Source organism: Taudactylus pleione, unplaced genomic scaffold (genome assembly GCF_031769625.1).
Source record: "Taudactylus pleione unplaced genomic scaffold, aTauple2 ptg000093l, whole genome shotgun sequence".
Lineage (NCBI taxonomy): Eukaryota > Metazoa > Chordata > Amphibia > Anura > Myobatrachidae > Taudactylus > Taudactylus pleione.
The window spans coordinates 21016703-21038809 of record NW_028284495.1 but is presented as its reverse complement, the minus strand read 5'-3'; the positions used below and the strand labels follow the sequence as shown (position 1 = coordinate 21038809).

At 42.5% G+C, this 22107-nt stretch overlaps 1 protein-coding gene across 3 annotated transcripts in view; it reads right to left on the bottom strand.

Annotated features, from left to right (window-relative positions):
• Nucleotides 1-22107, bottom strand: part of SS18 (SS18 subunit of BAF chromatin remodeling complex) — a 47597-nt gene that overhangs the window by 14910 nt on the left and 10580 nt on the right. For all 3 annotated transcript variants that reach the window (XR_015878206.1, XM_088469588.1, XM_088469589.1), the window contains exons 3-7: nucleotides 16432-16516; nucleotides 9179-9332; nucleotides 4077-4298; nucleotides 2297-2464; nucleotides 1356-1460 (exon numbers count right to left, since the gene is read on the bottom strand). Coding sequence is in view for 2 of the 3 variants with exons in the window: in XM_088469588.1 (XP_088325714.1) it covers nucleotides 1356-1460; nucleotides 2297-2464; nucleotides 4077-4298; nucleotides 9179-9332; nucleotides 16432-16516 (734 nt within the window). In the remaining variant the exon portion in view is untranslated. The remainder of the gene's footprint in view (nucleotides 1-1355; nucleotides 1461-2296; nucleotides 2465-4076; nucleotides 4299-9178; nucleotides 9333-16431; nucleotides 16517-22107) is intronic.

Below are 22107 nucleotides of genomic sequence, written 5' to 3'. Positions count from 1 at the left end.
ACTAGCAAATACTAAACAGTATTAACACGTATATAAGAGAAACAACCACACATACAAAAAGCTGCTGTTTTCTTATGGCATCCAATGAAAGTTACTATACTAGCCTCACAGTGATGTGATACGAAGTCTACCGAGATTGAGCGACAGCCATTATAACAGCTGAACTCTTTAGCTTAATGCAGAAAAGAGGCATTGTAAATCTGACTTTTAAACATTTAAAATAAATTTTAGAGTAACACATTTTCCAAGTATAGCAAGAATAAAAATGAACATAGTGATAAGGTTTTATTTCAATACATTGTAAAATAACAGAACTAAAACCACAAAGTAATTATTATTGCTACAGTAAAAAGATTTATTCACAAAATGATGTGCAACAACATGCCTCATCCTATGCACAGTACTGCTACCTGGATTATGAGTCACACCTCCAGCTCCCACTTTTGCCAGGACACACTTTCCAATTATTCTAATATATGTACCACAATTAGAGAAGCATGAAGGAGTGAGACAATGTTAATAAAGGAGATGGGTAATAGATGGTCTTCCTTCATTTTCTACCCAAAACATGCTCTACATAACCTAGACACATAATTACTAGTAAAAAATTAAACAATTGTGTTTTGTCTTTATTATATGTAAAAAATTAAGAAGCTATACGACTTCCACGACAAGAGTTTCTCAAATCCCCAAGACTGGTAGCAATTAAATGAACATAATTTTAAAGCATATTTGTTCAGAGAAAAGTTTGATCTCTAGTAAATAATTACCAGACACTGATTTACAATTAAGCATGTATTATAACCTAAAATATTAAGCAGACAACTTAAAAAAAAGTAGAAATAAAAAATACACACTTAGGGGTTAATTAAATTCCCACACTTACGGTTTCTCCAGACTCGCAGATTTTTGTTTGCATCCCCATAGGGCCAAGTACAAAAATCCACGAGTAAAAGGCCGCGAGTTGAGGGGCTGTTGGCGGAGTTTCCACGCCATTACAATGGCAACGTCCCCATCGTAGCTAATTGAATTGACCCCTGTGAATGTGTTTTTCAAGGTCGGATTGTAATCTATAACTTTCATGCTGAAGTGGCTGAGCAATCTAAGCTAAATAGGCCAAGTACTGTTTAAGTGGAAAAAGAAAACCAAAACCCTTTAAAACTAAAATGACAATAAATCAATCACCAGAAGTGTGGGACCATACACATTTAACAGATGAAGGAAGTTTTTTCTAAATTATTTGTCCTAAACATATTTAAATGAGATTCAAAGGATTATATAACCAATTAGGTGTGAAAGGAAAACTACATTAAAAAAAAAAAAAAAAAAGTTGTATTATTCTAAATAAAAATTACCTTCGGGGTAATATTGTTGATTAATGCCTTCAGAAGGACCTTGACCACTATGACTGTATTGGTCTCCGTAATAGTCTTCTTGGCCAGAATACTGTTGCGGTGGACCTAAAAAAAAATTGTTCATTTTACTAAAGTTTGTTCATTTAGTTAAAGTCATGACCTGTATCTCTAGGTTAGACATTCCACAATGGAGCCAGCTGACCAGAGCATAGCACCCCTTTCTGCTCAACACTTTTGAAGAGCCTCCCTCTTTGATGCAACACAGATCAGGGTTTCATTTTGGAGAGGGTGCAGCGCCTGTTATACATGTCAAAGTAAGGAGGAGCCCAAGAACTGGGAGCCAAACATTGGTGCCCTACAGTGTATTGGATGCCACAATGCGAACATGATTTGACCTGCTTGTCAATTGTTACAATTTTGCTGGTTCCTAACTGTTGTCCCAATTTTAAGATTAATTTGTAATCTTGCTCTAAGCTCAAACAATTTAAACAAAATATCATCCACCTGCAATAGATTTCTTTAAGCGATAAAGGTGTCAATGGGGGCGATTCAATTCAGTGAAATGCTGAATAGCCCTGGCAAGGAGTTCCCGGAGCTATTCAATTGACCGCGCTGTTAAGGCTGACTAGAACCACTTAAGAATGAGAATGCCGGTTTCAGCACCTCAAGCTGGTTGTTTAGTCTCGCTAACCGCACTTAAGTCTGACTTCGGCTTGCATCTCAGGAAGGTGTGAGCAGAGAACCTGTAGTCAGACTCAACAGCGCAATCAATTGAATAGCTCCGGAAACTCCTTCCCAGGACTATTCAGCAATGTGCTGAATTGAATCGCCCCAATCTATCAGTATGTCCAGCCACCTGACCTATATTCTTGCAGTGTGTAAAAGAGTATGCATCATGTTAAGGAAAGAGCTCACAACGCAAAAACTAATAATGTTCTTACCTTGCTGTGGAGGTCTGTACGGTGGAATTTGCCTTTGACCCATCATGTGATTCCCTTGATTAACTTGTCCCATCATTCCAATAGGTGGCTGTTGACCCTGGTAATGCTGCCCACCACCCTGAGGCATGTTATATTGCTGTGAAGAAGGCTGCTGGTGCATCATTGGACCTGAAAAATAAATACATATCTATGTTATATATGCTATGTACCAACACTATACAATTCTTTTATACAGTGATTCAGTAGTAAGCAGTAACATCTGACTGTATGCCAGTACCTAGTGCCATTTAAACTGTCCTTTGCCAACACTACAGTAGTTGCTAACCCAAGACTGAACCAAGAAGTTCCACTGACATTTAACCAGCAGCAAATATCAGAAGACCCTCCAAACTCATTGGGGGCGATTCAATTGTTTGCGACGGCGGCTCTGACTAACGGGCACCCGAAAGAGCAATTCAAATGTTGCTCCACTTGGGCGCGATAGCCGGCGGCATTTCTGCTCGCAACCTACTGAAGTGGCGCATAGAAATGTGCCCAAAACAATTCAATTGCTACATTGGGTGCTCATTAATTAGTGCGACTAAAAAAAAAATATTGAATTGGCCCTGAAAATGTTTTCTGAAAGAGAAGTGTCTTCTGAGTGAGGGGCATTAACTGGGAAGTACCAATCAATGTCTGTTTGGCCTTGTAACTGGGACGCAATATGCTTGAAGAGATTCTGTATCCATGGCAAGTAGAACCCTCTCATTAATGTAGATTTATACTTTTAAAGAACCTGCGTGTTGCAAACTCCACTGACTCCTACATGTTAGCAGTTATAATTATCTTAAACATCAAATAAAAGTTTAGTTGGCCTCCCATTCATGTCCGGTAACACTACACTTTGGTCTCCAGAACAAATTCAGTCTGACAATGTAAATCACATATTGCACTCTCTCAAATCTATGGAATGATTGAATTCAATGCGATGGCCCCGATGTGCATGCCGGAACCGCGCTCCGCCACTCCAACAATGGAATATCAGACTATACGGATCTGCATATAATGATCCAACATCATGCACAATTGAATCACCCCTTATGAGGGTTGGGTATGGGTTCGACAGCAGCATCCTGATACTACAAGTTAAACTGCCTAACGCTAACTTACCCCTACCACTCCCTGGTGCCTAAACCTAACCCCCCCCTCCCTGCACCCTAACTTCCCCCCCTAGTGCCTAACCACAGATACTAACCTTCGGGATGCTGACAGTGGGGATACTGGAGCCGGGTACCAGATGCTGTCGAGATTCCGGCGCCGGTATTTTGACAGTCAGACTACATCCCATGATGTGCATGTTATTTTACATAACTAATGGGAGAGATGCAGCCTTTGTTGATATTAGCCTGATATTGTCAGCATGCTGCCCTCCCCTGTATTCAGTCATGCTATGGACAGATGCAGCATTTTACTTATAGACAGTGACAACATGCAGCATACATGAGGCAAGCAGCAGCAGAGGGGAATTACCTACAGGGGGTGAAAAGAGCAGCACTGGTCCGCAGATAACTGTTTTTTTTTCCCCCATCAAACATTCTTGGCAGGCAATAAAAATGGTTTTCCCTGCAGGTTAGACCGCCAGTGGCCCCCTGGTTATAGGTGTTTCACCATATTATATATAACCCGCCCCGAAAGACAACTCTTATTCTGTATGGTTTTAATCTGGTGTTTCATCACTTAGCTACTATATCACAAGTTATTTGAATATAGGTTTGCCTTACAATAAAACAGTTTCAATTACCTTGGTTTGGCTGCATATTCATGCTTGGCCTGGGGCCATAGTTGCCCATTGACTGGCCTTGATTCATAGTCATCTGATTCTGTACTGGAATATTTTGAGAAGACGGCACAGAATGGTTATATCCTCCCATGGAACCATGATTACTGGAAGGCATAGACATTGAGCTATTTGTCATGTTATGTTGATTAGGTCCTGGTCCTTGCATAGGCATATGGTTTGATCCTTAAAAAAATAAATGAATAAAATATAACACTTTACACGAACATTTAGAAGGATAAATTACCATCATCAAGCAGTGTTCTCCCCAGAAATTTTTTTTAGCCGGGTGGCATCAAGAAGTAGCCAGGTGGGGGCCTTCGCAATAATAAAATGTGTTATTTCAAGTTTAAATCATTATAAGGTCACCTTATAATGATTTAAACTTGAAATAAAACTTTATATATTAATTCTCCTCTTCTTCTTAGAGGCCCAGTTGTCTGCAGCTTTTTCATAATCAAAGTCTGTAGGACCTGGTCCCTCTTGTGAAATCAGCATCAAGTTAGTGTGCTCTGCTTCATGCGATTCCTTAAGCAGGTTTTAATTAATTTTAGAGTAGAAAATCCTCTTTCACATTCAGCTGTGCTTACAGGTATGGTCAGTCCAATAGAAGCTAGTTTAGTTAAATTTGGAAAAGATTCTTTGAGTTCAGTTGTTGTTGAAAATTTATGCATTATTTGTTTTGAATGTAAATTTTTGTAGGATTCTAGTTCAAATAATTTTGATGCAACTGCCCATTCTATCTTACTATTTGCATAGTTTAAGATTGCGGGACTTCCATTTTTAGAATAGTGCTCAAAAAGAATCTCACAAGCCTCATTTTGATCATGGTTCTCTGTATTGAAAACTCGTGAAAAACAGGATATTATTGGCATATCTGGAAATCTTGCTTCTAGGTGGTTAATAAGTGTGTCTATGTATTTTCCATAGATATTTTTCAGAAAAGCAGTAGCATTAGCATCAGAACAATTTACTTTAAGGTCTGACCATTCACCAGCAAGATGTAGATGGAGATTTTTAAAATGAGTAGCAGGTGTATCTTTCAGTTCCATAATGTATATTTTTGTAGCTTTCAAGATAGGGACTATTTCTGTTACATTAACATCTTGCCTTTGCCAAATATTAGACAACTTGGACAAATGAGGCAGCACATCTGAAAACATCATAAGTGAAGCTACGAAATTGTATGTTCTCATATGTTTGCTTAAACCTTCAGCTATGATGTCATTTCTCTCAGTGGCCCCTCTCTCCAGTGCAGCAATGACACTCACCAAGGATTCTCTTAAAGACTGTACAACAAAGTCAACAGACAGCCACCTAGTGTCACTTGCCATTTTAAGTTTAATCTGAGGACTGTTCAGTATATTTTGGATTTCAGTTAAACCTGCCATTCTAACTGGGGAATTTTGAAAAAAGAACAGTTGTCTTAAGGGGTCGTTAAATTTAACTAAATAAGGCACTTCAGCAACTGCTTGGGCACTAGCCAGAGCCAGACGGTGGTTTATACAATGACAGTTGACCATGATTCCACCTGTTTCATCTTCCAATAGTTTTGCTACCCCTTTGTGCTTCCCAATCATGACAGCAGCTCCATCAGAGCCTAGGCCCACCAAGTTAGATTTTTTTCAACCCTATATTGTCAATTTGTTCAATTATTTTGTTAGTTATAGTTTCAGCTTTGCCATCAATGATACTACATGTGGATATAAAACTAACAGTAATCTCTTTTTTACTTGACAAACATATTTAATGTATATAATAAGTTGCTTCAAAACAGAGATGATGTCTTGTTTCATCACCTAGAACACTGAAATATTCTGCTGAATGCAATTGTTTAAGTATTTCACATCTTATCTGTGAAGCTAAGATGTCAAGCAGTTCTTGCATTCTTCTTTCGGAAGTGTAATTTGCATTCTTCCCAATATCAAGATGGCGTAAATATGTACAACCCATAGCCTTGCAGTGTTTAATCAAATTTCCATACAGCGTAGTATGTGGTAGTTCGTTTTTTGCCAACCAATACATACTTAACGCTCCCACAAAAGCATCTCTCTGCAAGTTAATCAAAATTTAAACTGATCGTTCAATGTCTCCTATCCCTGTTTCTTCAAGAACACGTTTTTGAAGTATATTTGAACACGAATCGGTGTGTAATTTACTTTGCTCATGGTCAAGTAAGCTTTCTTTACGGAGTCTTTTGCACGGAATAGTTACCCAAGTTACTTCCTTATTTGCAGCCGGTCTCTTTCCAGATTTTATACAAGTGGAACACATCATTCTACTCTCTTTTACCAAAAACCACTGAAATGTTTTAAACCAGTCATAGTTTACTCCTGATGTGCGATGTTTAGAGAAACATTTATCATGTGAAACAGACTGATTCAGAAGATGGTCCTGCCTCATCTGAAGTGTCCTTGTTGGAAATCTCTGGCTCTGAGATTTTTAGTATTTTAATTTTTCTTAAAGAAATTTAAAATTGTTGTTTTCTGATTTATATTCTTACTCATTATGGGTAACAAGTGGCTGAACACAGATGTATTTTTTTAACAGCTCCCAGGTACTGTCCCCACTTGCTGGCACCAAAGAAATATATTTTTACACAGCCTTTAGATACAGGCCTAACTTGCTGGCACAAATGAATTTCTTTTTATAGCACCCTCAAACACAGGTGACTTGCCGGCACAAATTAATTTGTTTTATAGCACCCTCAAACACAGGTGACTTGCCGGCACAAATTCATTTCTTTTTTATACAGCCCTTTGATACTGGCCCCTAAGGCTCCTAAATACAGTCCCCACAGAATAGTTTGAGCTCCAACACAGAGAGAGTGGACACAGGTCTACTCTCTTTAAGCAGCTCAGGCAACTGTTCCCGCCTGAACAGTGCGCCTGTGATTTTATACAGGGGGAGAGATCTTTGCACTGCAGTCTGACACCTCCCCTGCAGCATGGTCATCCACCCGACACCTCCCCTGTCGCAGAGCCGCACCCCTTGTCCGGCACCTCCCCCGCCCCAGTGCAGCGTCCGCTGCCCGGCACCTACCATAGCAGCATCCCCCCGTGCCAATAAAGTCAGTGTCCCCTGCTCGGAGTCCAGCGTTGGCATCACATCCGGCACTAGCGTCAGCGTCATATCCGGCACCCGTGTCCTTGGCAACAGGAACACATTAAGGGTGACCAGGAGACTTTGCGCATTGTGGCCGGGGGGGAATGCTAAATGCCGGGCGGCAGACGTTAGGAGACTTTGCGCATTGTGGCCAGGAAGGGGGGGAATGGTAATTGCCGGGCGGCAGAGATTTGTAGCCGGGCGCTGCGCCCGGAACAGAGTGTGGAGAGAACACTGATCAAGCCTGATATTTTTACAAATCACCAGTAAAATGCCCTTGTAGATAAGCCACTACCATGGTGCAGAATACAGAACTTACATATAGGAGAGCATACACCTATTAGACCAGTGGTTTTCAACCGCTGTGCCGTAAAGCCGCTGGTCACACAGAACTGCAGACCGGGCTGCCGCTGAGCTTCTCTGGTAGGCTAAGGTGCGCCCAGGCAGTGACTGCCCACCCGTCCACTTGCAAGTCAGCCCGCTCAAGCGCGCCCGCCGGAATACAGCATACATGTGATGTTTTATGCCTGTGGGGGCCAATGTATGTGTGTGTTTTATGCCTGTGGGGGCCAATGTATGTGTGTGTTTTATGCCTGTGGGGGCCAATGTATGTGTGTGTTTTATGCCTGTGGGGGCCAATGTATGTGTGTGTTTTATGCCTGTGGGGGCCAATGTATGTGTGTGTTTTATGCCTGTGGGGGCCAATGTATGTGTGTGTTTTATGCCTGTGGGGGCCAATGTATGTGTGTGTTTTATGCCTGTGGGGGCCAATGTATGTAGTATGTTTTATGCCTGTGGGGGCCAATGTATGTAGTATGTTTTATTCCTGTGGGGGCCAATGTATGTAGTATGTTTTATTCCTGTGGGGGCCAATGTATGTGTGTTTTATTCCTGTGGGGGGCAATGTATGTGTGTTTTATTCCTGTGGGGGCCAATGTATGTGTGTTTTATTCCTGTGGGGGCCAATGTATGTGTGTGTTTTATTTCTCTGGGGCGAATGTAGTATGTTTTATTCCGGTGGGGACCAATGTAGTCTTTTATTTCTCTGGGGCCAATGTATGTGTGTTTTATTTCTCGGGGGCCAATGTATGTGTGTGTTTTATTTCTCGGGGGCCAATGTATGTGTGTGTTTTATTTCTCGGGGGCCAATGTATGTGTGTGTTTTATTTCTCTGGGGCCAATGTATGTGTGTTTATTTCTGTGGATGCCAATGGGTGTGTTTTTTTATGTGGGAGCCAATATGTATGTTTTTTCATAGGTCGCGCACGCCAATCGCCAGATGATTTATAATATTCAAATCTTACGTAGTGTGCCTTGAGGTGAAAGACTGAAAATCACTATTGGAGTATAGATTGACAAAAAACATCCATAAAACAGTGCATATTATAGATGCGCTCATTTTTCCATGAAGAATTCAAATGTCGCAAAGTGTTAAAATCATAGCACTATGTTAACATTTGGGAATTCATGTTCACCATACTCCAGAATAGGAAAAGCCAGCCTATATGTAGATAAAAAGTAAAGAGTGTATATTACTTTATTACATGACACTCTACTAACAAACATCAAATCATGACCTGGCAGTGAAAGGGTGACGGGAGCAGTAAAAACATACCTCTGCTCTCATAAAAGGATTTATTTTTTCTGGAGCCATTGGCCAAACTCTACAAAAAGCTTTTTTTGAGAGCCAGCTGTACTGTGTGGTTTCACACAGACTAAATTTAGACTGTTCTGTTCATCACAGCAATGCTGTGTGTCAGCCACATCAAAGCCCAAGGGCAGAAAGATAAGCAGTGAATACAGGTCACGTAGCTCTGTAGCTAACAAACTGTAAGAGAGCTCGCACTCCAGGGCATTCAATGCAGTTTTGTCATCAGCAATCTAGTATCCCCTGAGCCTCCACGTCGATCGGTTGCTAAGTAACCTTGGTGTTAATACCTTAGAGAAGATATTCTTCTTACCAGGCATCTGGCCGTTCATCTGGTTTTGCATGTGTGGTGCAGATGGAGCCCCTCCTACCATTCCTTCAGAAGGCATGTTGTGTGAACGTGGTGGCTGTTGAGGGCCACTCTGATTCATCCCTGCTGGACCCATAGGCATAGTCGGTGTGGGTAGCTAAAGCAAATTTAAAGACAATTCAATGCAAGGTATAAATAAAGCAGTAAAAAACATTACTATACACATTCTACCTTGGTAAAACCCTGACAGTGACAGATTATAGACCACATACCTACATAGTCATCATTTCTAAACTACCAGGCTCTTCAAACATTCCCCATGCCTTACAGGTCAATAAACAGGACACCAAAGGATTATTCACCTTCATGTCACTTTAAATTATTCTTGTACCTGCTTTCCGGTAAACTGTACTGTTACAAAGCCTTTCCCAATCCTGTGCTTTTTAACCACGGATTTATGCCTTCATTCCCAGTTTATGATGGGTGAACTAGGATATAAACAGAGCTGCTGCCAGGAAACAATTGTACCCCAATGCAGTCAGCAGACACACCACGAAAAAGTATCTACTGAAGCTAAAGTTGTCAGCAAAATGCAGAAGCTAGAAAAAGAAAACAATGTGTTCAGCTAAGGTTGCAGGACAACACGTACAACCTAAAATAAAAAAGGTATATGAAGGTGTAAACCCCCTTTTATGGCAAACTATTCAATGCAATTCATCTGAAAAAATATTCAGATGCACTAAGCCTACAAATGGTGGTCATTCAAGTTTTATAACCAACGATTTTAACACGCACAAAAAAAAAAAAAAGCTTCTACACACAGCATCTATTCAGCAGCGGTGAGCGCTGCACCACAATTTTTCTCCCCAGCGGCCCGCGGGTGGGGGACGGTATCCTGCAGTTTGTTTTAGTGGGGTGCAGACAGGGTGCCATTTTGCCTCTTTGAAATCATTAGGGCACGGCGCCCCGCTAAAACAGCCTAGCGGGAATGCTAAAATAGTATTCATTGAATTTTAAATTCAATTGCAACTATATTCTTAGGTACGGCCTTACAGTTACTAGGTAAGAGCACATTTGCCCCCAGAACAACTGGAAATCTATGCGGAATGGAAACAACTATGTGCTAGTAACATTCCTTAGACATTCTGGCCCATGTTGACATGTTAGCATTGCACACTTGCTACAGATGTTTTAGTTACATATTTAGGCATCACATCCCAAAGGTTCTTATTGGACCAAGATCTGGCGGCTGTGGGGGACATTGGAGTACATTGAACTCATGAGCATGTTTATGGAGTCACTTTGACATCACCTGTGTTCTATAACTTGGCTCTTTATCCTGCTTTAACTAGCAATTATAAGACGGATAGACTGAGGCTTTAAAGGGATATACATGGTTAGCAACTATACACAAGGAGGTTGTGGCATTTATACGATGCTCAACATTCCCCACACCTCATTTATATTGTTTAAGTCAAATTCTCACCCTACCACCTGCATGTTGTGGCAAATATGTTAATGTTTTTCCAATCTTCAAAAGGTTCAGTTTTGGGGAGTTTGTGCCCACTGTAGATATCTGTTCTTAGCTGCCGGGAGTGGAACCTAGCCTGGTCCTCTATTCCTATAGCCCATCTACTTTATCTACTTCAGAGTTCAACATGCTATCTGTTCAGAGAGACTCTTCTGCATATCACGGTTTTAATACATGGCTAATTCAGTGACTATTGCCTTCCTGTCAGCTTGAACCTGTCTAGCCACTCTTCTATGAACACTCATTAACAAGGTCTATTCTGCCTCAAAACCATCAATTACTGGATGTTTTCGGTTGTGTGCTTAGATAACAGCCTAGATTCAACCAGTTGGATAGTCTCTTCTTTGGCCAAATACCATACCTTTCCTAGTCACCAGCTGTAGCTGTTAAGCCTTGTGCCATCTGGGCACGCAGTATATCTTATACAAGTTTAATTCTTATGTTGGAGTGCCATCTTGTGTACTTTTGTTGAACTTTTTTGTACTGCCAAATAATAAACATATCCTGTGTTACCCAACACGTTACATATAGTTTGTGTGTGTGAAGACTCTTGTCATGGGTCTTGTAATTATAAGCAGATAAGAGAAGCAAATTGCAGCAATACATAAAGGTTCGCTGTCAGGCTAAACTCTACCTAGGCAAAAATTATTTGAGGAGCAGTGTACACATCACACTACACTTGGCCACAAAAGGTCTACCAGTATTTCTCTGCAGAGATCAAATCATTTTTTTTATATTTAAATAGAACAGCGTATGAAGTGATATTTCGTTTAAGATTTTTTTAAACATTTTACCTATCTGAATACAGCCACTTATAGTATACCATTAGAGGAGTTTACATTATTATATTGGCTAATTGGGACTCGAAGCTCCATATACACATTTGTAATCAAGCCTTGTAATGTCTAATGCTGGGCATACACAGCCAGATAAAATGTCTGTCAGACCGACAAGACATTTTATCTGGCCGGCTGCCAGCCGCAGATGTCGCCGGCATACTCTGTGAGAGAAATCTCACAGTGTATAGCCCGACATCCGCGCTCCGCCCCCGGGGGAGGAGACATTTCCCTGTTCCTTACGTAGGAAGGAACACAGGAAATATCTGTCGGCCGCGCTGGGCATACACTGCCCGATGCGGCCGACAGTTACCGGGGAAATATCGCATCGGACGGGCATGCTAGACAATCCACAGATATCAGGCGGATCTCCCCGATAATTGTAGCGTGTATGGCCAGCATTAGTTGCTCATTATGCTAAAAAATATCCATGAAAAGGCTTTAAGTTGGATGTTCACTGGGTAACAAATCTGTCAGAAACAGTATTTAGGGCCCTTTACTCAGTGTTTTCCAGTTGGGTGGCATCAAGAAGTAGCCGGGTGGGGGCCTTTGCAGTAATGAAATGTTTAAACCCTGACCTTATAAATGATTTAAACTTGAAATAACATTTTATATATTAATTCTCCTCTTCTTATTAGAGGCCCAGTCATCTGATGAAAAAGCAGCAAAGTCTGGAGGATCTGGTCCTTTTTATACAGCTCCCAGATACTGTCCCCACTTGCAGGCTCCCAAAGTGCCATGTGGTGCACCCGCGAAAACAGCCTGGGGAGAACACGGCTTACTCATTCTTGTCAAAATAACAGCAATGAATCAAAACTGGTTCCAAACCCACAAGAATTTGCACTATATTTTAATATTCTACCTGCATATTGGTCAATGAAGTGATTGCACTTTTTTTTTTGTTTTGTTTTTTAAACCACTGCCGACGACAAGGGTCAACTGGGCCAGACACTGCACACTGATCGGCTAAACTTAAATAACAGACAAACGCAGCTCTGGTGAGGGCAAAATAAGCTCATCAGAACCGCTTAACCATTTAATGGACAATTGTTTGCCAAAACCGCAGATAAATTTACTTTTTTTTTTTTTTTTTTTAATTTAGTTTAAAAAGTATTAAAATAGGTTTTAAAAAGTACTTTAATTAAAAAAATATATACCTAGGGGTTGTTTTGCAACCCCCAACCCCTGTCCATAAGCCCCCATTGTAATTTAACATCCCATCCCATATCAAAAAAGCCCCCCAATGTCACAAGATCCACTGCAACAAAAACCACCCTCCTAGTTTTAATAAGTACCTGTAGAGCCCCCACCCTTACCCTCAGGGACAATGGATGCCCAATTTGGTATCCTCCATGTGTCACTATATATTATACATGAAAAAAAAAAAAAGGTCTGTAGATAAACCCACCCAAAAAAATATTTTAATGCCCTGCATAACCCTCCCTTACTCCCCTCCCCCTGTGACTAAGCCCTGCCCCCTCACATTTGCATAGCGTGGGGCAGGGAGGACTGATCATCAGTCCCCTCCTGCTGCAGCTGCTTTCTACACACAGACATCGGCATAATGTGCGAGGAGCTCCTCCGAGCACCGCTAACTATCGGTGGAGTGTGTTGAATGAAGAATGAATGGATAGGCCGTATGGCACATACACATTAATCACAAACCCAATAGGAAGCATGTGATGAATGTGTGTGTGTGGCACCTCTACTTTTCAGCTGCCACATTTATGTCCACCACTTCTGATGCAGAAGTCTTTAGATTAGCAGTATGCACATTGTAGGGTCATACATGCTCATATAAACAGCAGCACATTACAAATGTTTACTTGAATGTAAATAATACAGTACCTTGCAAAAGTATTCCCCCCCCCCTCCCTTTGCATGTTTCATTGCCACACAACCTGGAATTAAAATAGATTGTTTGAAGGTGTGCATCATTTCATTCACAGAACATGCCTACAACTGTGAAGTTGAGTTTTTTTTATATTGTGAATCAACAACATTTAGGACAACATAACAGAAAACTTCAGCGTGCATAACTATTCACCCCCCTAAAGTCAGTACTTTGTCAAGCCATCTGCGGCAATTACAGCTGCAAGTCGCTTTGGATAAGTCTATATGAGCTTGCCACATCTTGCCCTTGGATTTTTGCGCATTCCTCGAGGCAAAACTGCTCCAGCTCCTTCATGTTGGATGGTTTCCGCTTGTGAACAGCTATCTTCAAGTCTGACCACAGATTCTCAATTGGATTGAGATCTGGGCTTTGACTAGGCCATTCCAACACATTTAAATGTTTCCCCTTAAACCACTCGAGTGTTGCTTTAGCAGTATGCTTCGGGTCATTGTCCTGCTGGAAGGTGAACCTCCGTCCCAGTCTCAAATCACAGGCAAACAAACCGGTTTTGCTCAAGAATATCCCTGTATTTAGCACCATCCATCTTTCCCTCGACTCAAATCAGTTTTCCAGTCCCTGCTGCTGAAAAACATCCCCACAGCATGATGCTGCCACCACCATGTTTCACTGTGGTGATGGTGTTCTTGGGGTGATGGGTTTGTGCCTTGGTGGCCGAAAAGTTAAATTTTAGTCTCATCTGACCAGAGCACATTTCTACATACATTTGGGGAGTCTTTGGCAAACTCAAATTGTGTCTTCTTATTATTATCACTAAGTAATGGCTTTTTTCTGGCCACTGTTCCATGAAGCCCAGCTCTATGGAGTGTACGACTTATTGCAGTCACATGCACAGATACACCAGTCTCTGCTATGGAACTCTGCAGCTCCTTCAGGGTTACCTTTGGTCTCTGTGCTGCCTCTCTGATTAATGCTCTCCTTGCCTGGTTTGTGAGTTTTGGTGGGCGGCCCTCTCTTTGTCAGGTTTGTTGTGGTACCATGTTCTTTCCATTTGTTGATGATTGATTTGATGGTGCTCTGGGGGCTCAAAGATTTGGATATTTATTCATTTATTTTTTAGAACCCAACCCAGAATTGTACTTCTTGACTTTGTCCCTGACTTGTTTGGAAAGCTCCTTGGTCTTCATGGTGTGATGCCTCTTGCTTAGTGGCGTTGCAGCCTCTGGGGCCTTTCAGAAAAGGTGTGTTTATACCGACAGATCATGTGACACTTTGATTTCACACAGGTGGCCTTAATTTCACTAATTAAGTGACCTGTGAAGGTAATTGGTTGCACCAGAACTTTTGAGGGGCTTCATAGCAAAGGGGTTGATTACATATGCACATGCCAATTTTCAGAATTAAATTTCTAAAGATTCTTTTTTTACATATATTTTTCTCATTTCACCAAATTAGACTATTTTGTGCAGATCCATCACATAAAATTCAGATTAAAAATATAAATAAATTACAGGTTGTAATGTAGCAAAAAAGGTAAAAAGCCAAGGGGGTGAATACTTTTGCAAGGCACTGTATGTTGTGAGTTCTTAATGTCCCCGGCAATGGACTGTGGATCTCCAATGAACTAGAATATGATTTAAATATGGTTACTAACAGAATCACTACATAGTATGTATTTGCAGCACCAAGTATTGCTCTTATAGGGATCCACAGTAGGTGCTGGCACCAGGATATCAACGTCTATTCACTCAGTGCGACAGTTACCATAACCTAGGGTGGCAGCAGAGCCTCAGGAGTCCTCAGAGTTATAGCAGAAAATAGTAATGCCCAACAAGCCACGATTGGTAGTAGTTTCTTAACATTGAGTATTGGACTGCTGGTCTAATTGGTCACAGCAAATGGGAAATGGCCAATGGCAGGCTAAGCTAATGGACGTGAACAATGAATTCTGCAAGGGCAGCACTACCACCAGCAACTGTAAGATGGTCATCTCAACTTCTAGTATACAATGAAAATATTGCTCCTACTCTGGGGCACCTATAACACTAAACAGATGAAAGGAATGTAATAATCCACACATTACTGTATTCACTTAAATTATATAAAAGGGGGCATAAACAACCTCTAAAAAGTGTTCACTGGAGTCTGGAAATTAATGGAAATTTTCCCAAAATAAAAAAACCTGAAAACTATTTTTCATATATATGAAACTATTTGAATAGTACCATCTTCAGTCCTGAAGCCCTACATTAACGTACAAACTGCCGAGCAGACGTTACAATACTTAAATATGATACATGTTAAACATTACCCATAGCAAAGCATGTTGCAATGTGGAATTGTCTTTGCACTTGCATGTAGCTTAAGGGGCCTATCCACTAGGCGACCTGAAAGTCTAAACGTCTAGAGTTCAGACCTTCAGGTCGCCGAGGTGCGGTGAACGCACTGAACGTCATTCAGTGCAGGAGCCCGACCTCCTATCTCTGAACATGCCAAACCTGACAAGCGTCGTCAGGTTGACTGGCATGTTCAGTAGATAGTCGGGGACGGCAAGGACCCAGCGTGCATGCGCATCACTGGTCCTTGCCGGCTATCCATTACACGACTTTGTGAACAATGCGACCAAAACTTCCTGGTTTTGGTCAGATTGTTCAAAGTCGTGTAATGGATAGGCCCCTTTAGTATCAACACGCTGAGGGATATATTTACTAAAGTGGAGATTTACAAAAGGGTATGCGTTATCCACAGCAGATTCTAGCTATCATTTTCTACAAGGTACTATTAGTAGCTGTGGCTAAAGCTCCACATTTGTAAACCCGCACTTTAGTAAATATACCTCAGAGACAGCACAGTGAAACTCACTTATCAGCATGTTCTCAGGACCTCCTTATTGTTAGACCAAACATTTCCCCCACTCTCACATGCTTGTGGCTGGGGAGGGTGAAATCACCACACATCACCGTTGAAAACAAACCTGTAACTAACTAGTAAAAATAAAACCAGTTGTACAATTTAACAGCAGTTTATGTCCACTTACTGCTGGTAATAAAGGTTGCATATTTTGATTGGAGTCTGCAATTGTAGCCAAGTAAACCAGATTTGTGTGCAACATCTGTTGATACCTATTATGAAGAGAAAAAAAAAAAAAAAAAATTAAAAATGTTGGTTGACATTTACCATCCAAATTCTACAGACTATAAACCATTAGAGGAAAGTGTTGAATGAAACATAATGAAATAAAACATGATCTGTAGAAAAACTACAGATTGTCTATTGATTAGCATTAATGCCTCACAGTGCTGAAGTCATGAGTTTAATTAACAGTCATGGCCCATCCAGCCCAGAGTTTGTATGTTCTCCCATGTGTGTGGGTTTCCTCCTGGTCCACCTGTTTCCTCCCACATTAATATTCACTGGAAAGTGCTGCTGCCTGTGTGTGCAATGTATGTGCTAATGGTGAATACTTAACACTTGCTATGACTTCCTCAGGTTTCTCATAGACCAAGATATGTCTGTCACATTTCACCAAATTACCTCAATTACTTTAAAGGTTATAAGAAAGACTTTGGGGCCAATAGCGAGTGAAACATCCTGTACGTATCTTAATAATCTATAGTATTACCAATTTGACAGAGGGGTAAATCCAATTATGTGAGAGTTGGGTCCTGCAAGCCATTCTCACGGCGAACTTGCACTGTGAATCTTATTTGCAATTCCAAACTTGCATTAATTTTTCAGAGGAAATTTGCGTTTTGTGCGCAGTCCTCCGAGAAGGTTAATAGCTTTATTTTAAGGTACAAATGTTGGGTAACTGTGCAAAACCGCAGGTACACCCCTCCTCATGAGGAATCACACTCTTGTAGCGGTTTAAATAGCATAATTCGGCCAACAACATGTCGTCAGTTTTCAGGAATTTTTCTCTAAAAAGCTCAATAATGGGTGTAAATGATGTGGGACAGGTATGGTGAGGTGTATTGGTGGGAGAGGGGTTTTAAAATTTGCAGATGAGGTAAAAGTATTTACATTTTTTACGAACATGAATGCTGGAGACTTTAATTTGATGAAAACCACTTTCTTGCTATTATTTTTCGACCATTTAAAAATGCAAAAAAGCATCCATTTGACAGTTTAAAAACCCCCAATCCTTTCCGTATCCTCTATCAGCCTTCTATACAGTCCTGCCATCTCAGTTGTCACTTTTTTGGGGTGCAGGATGGTTTAATTTTTTTATGCAATTCTCCCAGGCCGCTTTGTGTATAATCCACGGCACAAATAACATGAATTGGCATTTATAATTGGAGGTCGCATTTTTTGGTGCGGGCATTTGTGCGATGTATGCATTTATGAAACAAACTCGCTCCTTTTTGGATTGAGCCCAAAAACTTTATTTGCTGCACCTTTGACTCTGCTTTGAATTTTAGGATTGAACATGATACAGATCAAACGTGTTCAGAGTACGATAGGTCAAACCCAAGCTCAAGAACAGCAGTTAAAGAGCTTAGCAATGACACCAATGCGTCTGTAATACCCCATTTACTCCGGCCAACACCCGGGTCGCGGCTCAGTGGAAATAGTAGTGACCCGGCAATCCACTCAGAGTAGCGAGCAGTGTAGAATACAGGAACGTCCCATATAACCCTGCAGTGTGAACGGGTGACCCGGGTCCCTTTCAAAGCATAGAAAGACAGATCCCTGGCGCTTGGAAACAATGTCATCTCCAAGTGCTAGCAGGTGAGAACCACTGCACCCGTGTGCAGTGTGAACAGCATCTACCCGAAAATAACACGGGTTGGAGCAGTCGTCTAAAAGGGGTCAGAACCAGGATTCTGGTGTATAAACAATTGGGTGCTACTTGCTAGTACGGTTTCACTGGCTCACAGTAGCCCTTACTAATAAATTAATTCCAGGACCCACAGAAGCAAGGTTGTCATCAACAGACATTACTGGCTTGTGCCTATAAACTAGCTCATTCAGGTAATCTCAGGTGATGCTTGTACATAACAATAAAATTATTGGTACAACTGCAAAGTACTAGCGTTCCCGCTAGGCTGTTTTAACGGGGCGCCATGCCCTGCCCGATTTCAAAGGGGCTGAAAGCACCCTGCCCTTTTCGCTGTGCCCCGCTAAAACAAGATGCTGGGCGACGTCCCGAGCCTCAGGCTGCAGTGTCCTGCGGGTGGGAAAAATTGTGGTGCAACGATCACCGCCGGCGAATAGATGCCGTGCATCTATTCTCAGAGGGGAGAATTAGGGGCAGCCCAGCATGTCAGTAAGTACCGGGCATGCCCCCAAAAGTGACGAGAAGAGGGAAAGTCTTAAGACAGGCCCCATTTACTTGTGGCCATGCCCCCTTTTCAGGCGCGTATCCTCTCTGCAGTCTGGTGCCCTGCCCCACACCGGACGTAGAGTGAACGCTAAGTACTGCATTTGTGATGCACTATTATGTTATTTTGTTACCAGTATGACAACATATTTGCAACTCCTCCCCGAAACCTCGACACAACTCCCTCCATAATTGTCCTCCTCCTCTCCGAAGTCTGTCTGGTCTCCCTAATAGTGAGAGCCATTGGGGCATGCACCCAGGCTTGCATGCATTGAGACGGGACAGACCTTCTATAATTATTGGCCTCTGCTTGCGCACTATAAGAACTTACACTTTACTCGCTAATATTTGTGCTGGGTCTCTGGTTTCACAAACACCTAATAGCATACTGTATTCTGTGCCAATTTCAGTTTATTTCTTAGAAATTATGTCTTCTTATTTTAGTTCATTGCCTAGCCTGTCATTGGTCATCTAATACAGTTTACTTTAACATTCCATTTCTTACCCATAAAATCTCCACTTTTCCTCTACTCAATAATAAAGTTTGATAATTGTGCAGGCACCTTTCCCTCCACTGTACTTTTACTTGCTTCTCTGCTTATCTCCTGTACTCTCTCACATTCATACATCTAATTTTCCTCCCCACCATTATCATGTGTTCTTCCACTTCCCCCTCCACTCAGTGTCTACCTAATCCTCTCCTCTGCCCCCTCTTCCACCTTGATCATTTCCCCCTTGTCTCCTCCAACTCCTCCTTCCTTTATCTCCCCTCGTCTGTCTGCCTGCCTGCCTTCCTCCCTCTCTACTCTCCCATTACTCCACTTTCATTCTCTTCTACCTATCTCCTGGGTCTTACAACCCCACTGTAGTCTGGAAGCAGACGGCCTAAATGCAGACAGCCGGCTTCCAGACTCTCTAATCCCGGCGTGGTACTAATGATAGGCGTCGAAAACTCGATGCCTGTAATTAACCATACGCCGGAAGACCGACACCCAGCATACTAAACGAAGGTAAGCCAGGCGCGGACAGCCGTGGGGGGGGGATTGTTTGGGGCTCCTGGGCGTACTTAGGGTTAGGTTCAGGCAGCGGGGAAGGGGATTAGGTTTAGGCACTTGGGGGGGAGGTTAGTGTTAGGCACCCCTAAGGGAGAGTTAGGGGGTAGAATTACATTAGCGATACTTACCTTAGGGACGATCGGGATGTTCACCCTTGCCAGGCAGCCGCTGTCGGGATTTGAACCAATACCTACTATACCCCCCCACACTGCTAATCTCTCCTCCACCCCACCTCCATCCACAGTGTATTAACCTCCCTTCCTGACCACCACCTACAGGTTTCCCTTCCCAGCACACCCTCTCCACTACATTCATCTCGGTCACCCAAATTAAACTCACCTTCTCGTTACAGCAACCCTGATAATCTCATTCATCTCTCCCATAAACACTGTCCCTCTATCCTCTGCCCTCTGGAAAGCCAGATCAGTCTGTAAAACTCGTTCCCACCCATGACCTATTCATCTCCAAAAACTTGCATCTCCTAGCCATTACTGAAACCTGGATTTCACTCCGACACCACTTCCCCCGCAGCTCTCTCCTCTGGGAGCCTCACCTTCTCTCACACCCCTCGGCCTGGGGGTCGCCATGGTGGTGATATAGGGGTCCTTCTATCCCCTGGTTACTCCCACCAACTCCTACCCTCTGAACCATCCTTTACTTTCTCTACATTTGAAGTTCATACCATAAGCCTCTTCCAACCAGTACACCTGAGAGTAGCTGTCATTTACGGTCCCCCTGCCACTCCCTCCAAATTCCTTGACAACTTTGCTTCCTGGCTCCCTCACTTTCTCTCCTCTGACCTTCCCAGTTATCCTAGGTGACTTCAATATTCCAATTTATATCCCCACAGAAGCCTCTGCTTCCAAACGCCTTACCCTCACATCTTCAATTGGTCTCCCAATGGACATCCTCACCCTACCATGTGAGTGAGCATTTGCTTGACCTGGTCTTCACTCACCGTTGTGATATTTCTGATTACTCCAATTCCCCCTCTCTGACCATCACCTTCTCTCTTTTAACCTATCCCTCTGTCCTACCCTTCCTCTACCTCCTAAGGCCACTATCACTAAGCGTAACATTGAGGCTATTGACACAGTTTCTTTTTATTCCCAGCTTGACTCACTTCTCTCCCCTATCCTGTTCCTCTCCTGCCCTGAAGAAGCCACTTCCCTATACAATGCCTATTCACCCTCGCAGATACACACCTCAACCCTGGCATTCCAAATGCACCAGATACCTGCAAAAGTGTTCACGAACCGCCGAGCAGCAGTGGAGAAGATCACGCTCTAAGGCAGATTTTCTCCATTTCAGATTTTTGCTCTCATCCTACAGTGCTGCCCTTTCCCTCTCTAAACAGTCAAATTTCAAGAACCTCATCTCCTCTCAGTCCTCAAATCCCCAGCGTCTCTTCACTACCTTCAACTCCCTCCTCCGCCCACCCCCTCCTCGCTCTCTGCCCTTGACTTTGCTACCTACTTTTAAAATTTACTCCATACGTCAGGACATCATATCCCACCAGTCCCCCAGCTCTCCACCTCCTCCTTTCCCAGATCACACCTCCCCATCAATTTTACAGACTGATATCTTTCTCCCCTGTATCTGGAAAGGAAGTCATGTCCCTCATCCAGTCCTTCCACCTCCCCCCTTGACCCCAATTCCTTCACGTCTCCTCCGCTTCCGCTATCCTTCTGCCTGCTCCCATCTTGCCCACCTCCTTAATCTCTCCCTAACAGGCACTGTCCCTTCTGCATTCAAACACGCCCTTGTCTCCCCCAAGTCTTAAAAAACCTACCCTTGATCCTAACACTCTCTCCAACTACCGTCCCATGTATTTCCTCCCTTTTGCCTCAAAGCTCCTTGAACTTAAGCGTGTTGTTTACAAACGCCTTAACACCTTTCTTTCCTCCCACTCCCTTCTTGACCCTTTTCAGTCTGGCTTCCGTTCTCTCCACTCCACTGAAACTGCCCTCACAAAAGTCAGCAACAACCTCCTTGCTGCTAAATCCAAGGGCCACTACTCTCTGCTTATTTTCCTTGACCTTTCTGCTGCTTTTGACACTGTGGACTACCCTCTCCTTCTGCAAATCTTTCACTCCTTTGGTCTACGTGACAATGCCCTCTCCTGGCTATCATCTTACCTCTCTGAGCAATTCCTTCTGTCTCCTCTCATGACTCCTCTTCCCCCCTCCACCCCACAGCCTCTTACAGTAGGTGTTCCCCAGGTTCTGTTATTGGACCTCTCCTATTCTCACTCTATGGACCGTATTCAATTAGGGAGCGAAAAGTCCATGCTGGACTTTTCGCTCCACATCGGAGGTTAGAGTGGGGATAAAGT